The sequence below is a fragment of the Impatiens glandulifera genome, chromosome 8 (assembly GCF_907164915.1).
Source record: "Impatiens glandulifera chromosome 8, dImpGla2.1, whole genome shotgun sequence".
Taxonomy (NCBI): Eukaryota; Viridiplantae; Streptophyta; class Magnoliopsida; order Ericales; family Balsaminaceae; genus Impatiens; species Impatiens glandulifera.
This window is the reverse complement of record NC_061869.1, coordinates 8,139,223-8,143,044: the sequence shown is the minus strand read 5'-3', so window position 1 is coordinate 8,143,044 and position 3,822 is coordinate 8,139,223. Positions and strand designations below refer to the sequence as shown.

The 3,822-nt window shown below is 32.1% G+C and overlaps 1 protein-coding gene across 1 annotated transcript; it reads left to right on the top strand.

Annotated features, from left to right (window-relative positions):
* Positions 1-1,748: 1,748 nt before the first annotated feature.
* LOC124912869 (heavy metal-associated isoprenylated plant protein 32-like) lies at positions 1,749-3,309 on the top strand. The gene is made up of 3 exons (XM_047453508.1): positions 1,749-1,778; positions 2,046-2,121; positions 2,201-3,309. The coding sequence occupies exons 1-3, from the start codon at positions 1,749-1,751 to the stop codon at positions 3,307-3,309; spliced, it is 1,215 nt and encodes a 404-aa protein (XP_047309464.1).
* The last annotated feature ends 513 nt before the right edge of the window (positions 3,310-3,822 follow it).

Here is a 3,822-nt window from a genome sequence, read left to right as displayed (position 1 = left end):
ATATATATATATATATATATATATATGCTTGGGCAAGTGTTCATGAATGAAAACGTGGTAAAAGGCATTGAACCTTGAAAAATGTCGTTCATTATTTTTTTGATTAAGAAGGTGAAAGTCTAGTAGTCCCGAGGAATGTGCCCTAATTACTAAATTTATGTTGTATTTATTTAGTCTTATAATGTCCTTTTTCATAAGGGACGTTATTTATCCACCTTTAGCGTCGGTTTTATATATGAACGTTATTTAATCCACGTCTAGAGTTTGTTTTCATATGTACGTTATTTAAGCACCTATAGTATCAGTATTTTATCCCAACATTATAAATGATTTTTTTTTTTGGAAAACATTATAAATAATTTTTTTTTTTGGAAAACATTATAAATGATTGTTAAAACACCTGATTTTACTAGTAAGTATATATATATATATATATTTTATGGACAAAACTGATCTGGGTCTCTATTGAACTAAAGCCTTGTGTGTGAGAAGAGATAAAAGTTATAAAAAGGCCTGTTTAAAAACTTTTTTTTTTAATTTGAGTCAGATCTAAATTTAACAAGAAAATGTTAATAAAAAATTATAAATTATAGTTTAAGTTATGTTTTAAAATGTTATTTTATTTAAATTAATATTTGGAGAAAAATTTTCAATAATAAAAATGGAAGTTCATGCATTCAAAATAAAAGAAGTTAAAGTTGAAACAAGAAGTATACCAAAACAGCCCAATTGAGAGCAGTAATAGCAAAATAGATGAGTTTAGTATTATAAAATGAGGTATTATTATTTGAATTTTTAATTAGTTGAATTATTATATTATTTTATTATTTATTTAAATTTTGTGGAAGTAAAAAAAACAATATTTTAGTGAATAAATAAGGAAGTGATTTTAATAATAATAAATAATAACAACTTAGCCCAATGACTTTCTTCTCGCAACTAATAAGAAAAAGAGAAAGCCCATCATATATTTTCATAAATAAGATAGAAGGCCCTTATATTTGAAATGCAAGTATTATTGAATAAGCCTATTTTGGTATGAAAAAAATGGAATAAAAAAAATATTTTGGCTTAAAAGTGTTGTCAAAATTGTTTTTTTTTTTATTATCATAATTAAATTATTTTATAACTTTTCACCCATTTTCAATGAAATATATATTTTTTTATAAAAATGATCAGAAATATATGAACTTATAAACTTGATATATAAATATTAGTCTAAAAAAATTTATAATTAGTCTTTAATTCTAAATTTATACTAAATACAATCAAAATAACTCTCAACATTTTATTTTATTAATTTATAAAATTAATTATGAATGTAATAATGATTACTATAAAAAATCCATAATTTTTAATAAGTTTTTATTTTCTTTTAGAGGTTAACACAAAAATCAAACTTAAGACCTTTAAAATTTTCTAATTAATAGTAAGAAGGAAACTAATGAAACAAAACATTTGATACAATTATAAAATCAAGATCATTATGACTATAAATTATTTCATTCACAAAAATATTTTTGTCATAAATACAACATAATTATGTTTACATGAAAAAAAACTGTCAGATTCTTCTCATTTATGTAATCAAATCGTTATAAAAATTGAATTAATTTCTTAATTATGTTAATCAAAACTAATAAATAAGTGAAGAAAATAATATTATTCTCTTCCTAATTATCTTCTTCCTTCATGAACAAGCTTGTCTAAACCTCCATGAAAGTTAAAGCAATCATCTTTTTAACAACATGAGTAAAGAAGAGTTCTTGAAGATCAAGGTAAAACCCATTTCTATTTGTTTTTTTTAACTCTACATTGATATTTTTAACTCTGAGTTACGGTTTTTTTCGGAGTCTCGAGTTAAGCATGTAGCCCGCCTATACACTTAAGGTAACTAGCCAATTAATTATCTGAACGAAACTTCGACAGACTCGAATCCAAAACCTCAAGAGCGTCCTAAGTTTGACAGACTCAAAACGAGGATATGCATAGTCTATAGTGAACATTGATTTGAATCTTCCTTATAAGAATTTTTGTTTCTGCAGACTTGTGTTCTGAAAGTTCATATACACTGTGATGGATGCAAGGATAAAGTGAAGAAGATCTTGCAGAAAATGGATGGTATTTCTATCTTAAATCTAATTAATCTCCATTGAAGGATAATTGAATCTTGTTATTGTTTGTGGGTATTTTAATATAGGGGTTTATACATTCAAAATAGAAACAGAACAGGGAAAGGTGACAGTTTCAGGAGACATAGATCCATCAACCCTAATCAAGAATCTAGCTAAGAATGGAAAAAACGTCGAGATATGGCCGGAAGTCAAAACCTCCGGCAACCCTAACAAACCAAAGACCGGAAACGGAAACGGAAACGACAAGAGCAAGAAATTAGGTGCCAATGTTAATAATCAGCGCAAAACAGGGCAAACCCAGTTCAAAGGTTCGAACCGGAACCCTAAACCAGATGAAGATGAATCGATTGATATTGAGCATGAGGATGTCGAGGACAATGATGATGACGATGACGAAAACGATGAAATAGACGATGAGAAATTACCCTTGATGGGTAATAATAGCAAGAAAGGTGGCGCCGGCAGCGGTCAGAATGGAGGAAAGAAAGGTGGGTCCGGTGGAAATGAGAACCAGGGTGGCGCCGGTAGCGGTCAGAATGGAGGAGGAAAGAAAGGTGGGTCCGGTGGAAATGAGAACCAGGGTGGCGCCGGTAACGGTCAGAATGGAGGAGGAAAGAAAGGTGGGGCCGGTGGAAATGAAAACCAGGGTGGTGCCGGCGGCGGTCAAAATGGAGGAGGAAAGAAAGGTGGGGCCGGTGGAAATGAGAACCAGGGTGGCGCCGGCGGCAGTAAAAATGGAGGAGGAAAGAAAGGTGGTGTTGCCGGCGGCGGTAAAAAAGGGGAAAAGAACGGCGGCGGTGGTGGTGGTGGGGGAGAAGAAGGTAAAAAAGGTGGGTCTAATGGTAATAATTATGGAGACAAGAAAGGTGGTGGAATGGGAAATGATGATCGGATGAATTCTGCCGCCGGCGAAGGGCCATATTTTCCGGCGGGTAGGGCGGAGGTTGTGACGGCAAACGTTTATTATGAGCAGCAACGAGCGAATTATGGAAACGAGATGTTTCAACCGCCGCCGTCGCCGGTCAACTATAATATGCCCCAATATCATTATCCATATCCTTACCCTTATACTTACCCATACCCGTGTCCATATACGTACCCACAACCCCCACCCGACTACTATGTGAGTTCATTTAGTGATGAGAACCCATCATCTAGTTGTAGTATCATGTGAAATATAATTTTTTTTTTATCATAAGAGTTTAATTTATTAAATAAAGAAAACAAATTATTGTTGTGTGAACTTGTAAAATAATAATGTTTTTAATTAATTTTTGCATTTATTTATTTGTTAAACATTTAGAAATATTAGCGAAAGAGTACACGATAAAGTTATGTACAGTGAGCTAAACGAATCGAGCCGAACAGAATTCGACTAGATTTGCATTTATATATAGAGTTTATTTGAACTAGGCCCGTTAATTCGAACTTGAACTCGAAAATTAAATTTTATTAAATAAAATTATATATTTTACTTGAGTTCGATTTACTCTTTTACCTAATATGTGAAAGATCAACATGTTAGAGATATTTGCTTTTTTAATTGTAATGGAGAAGATGATGAATTAAAGTAAAGATTTTCAAAGTAAAAAAGGGGTTGGGGTTGGGGTTGGGGTTGGGGTTGGGGTTGGGGTTGGGGTTGGGGTTGGGGTTGGGGTTGGGGTTGGGGTTGGGGTTGGAGTTGGAA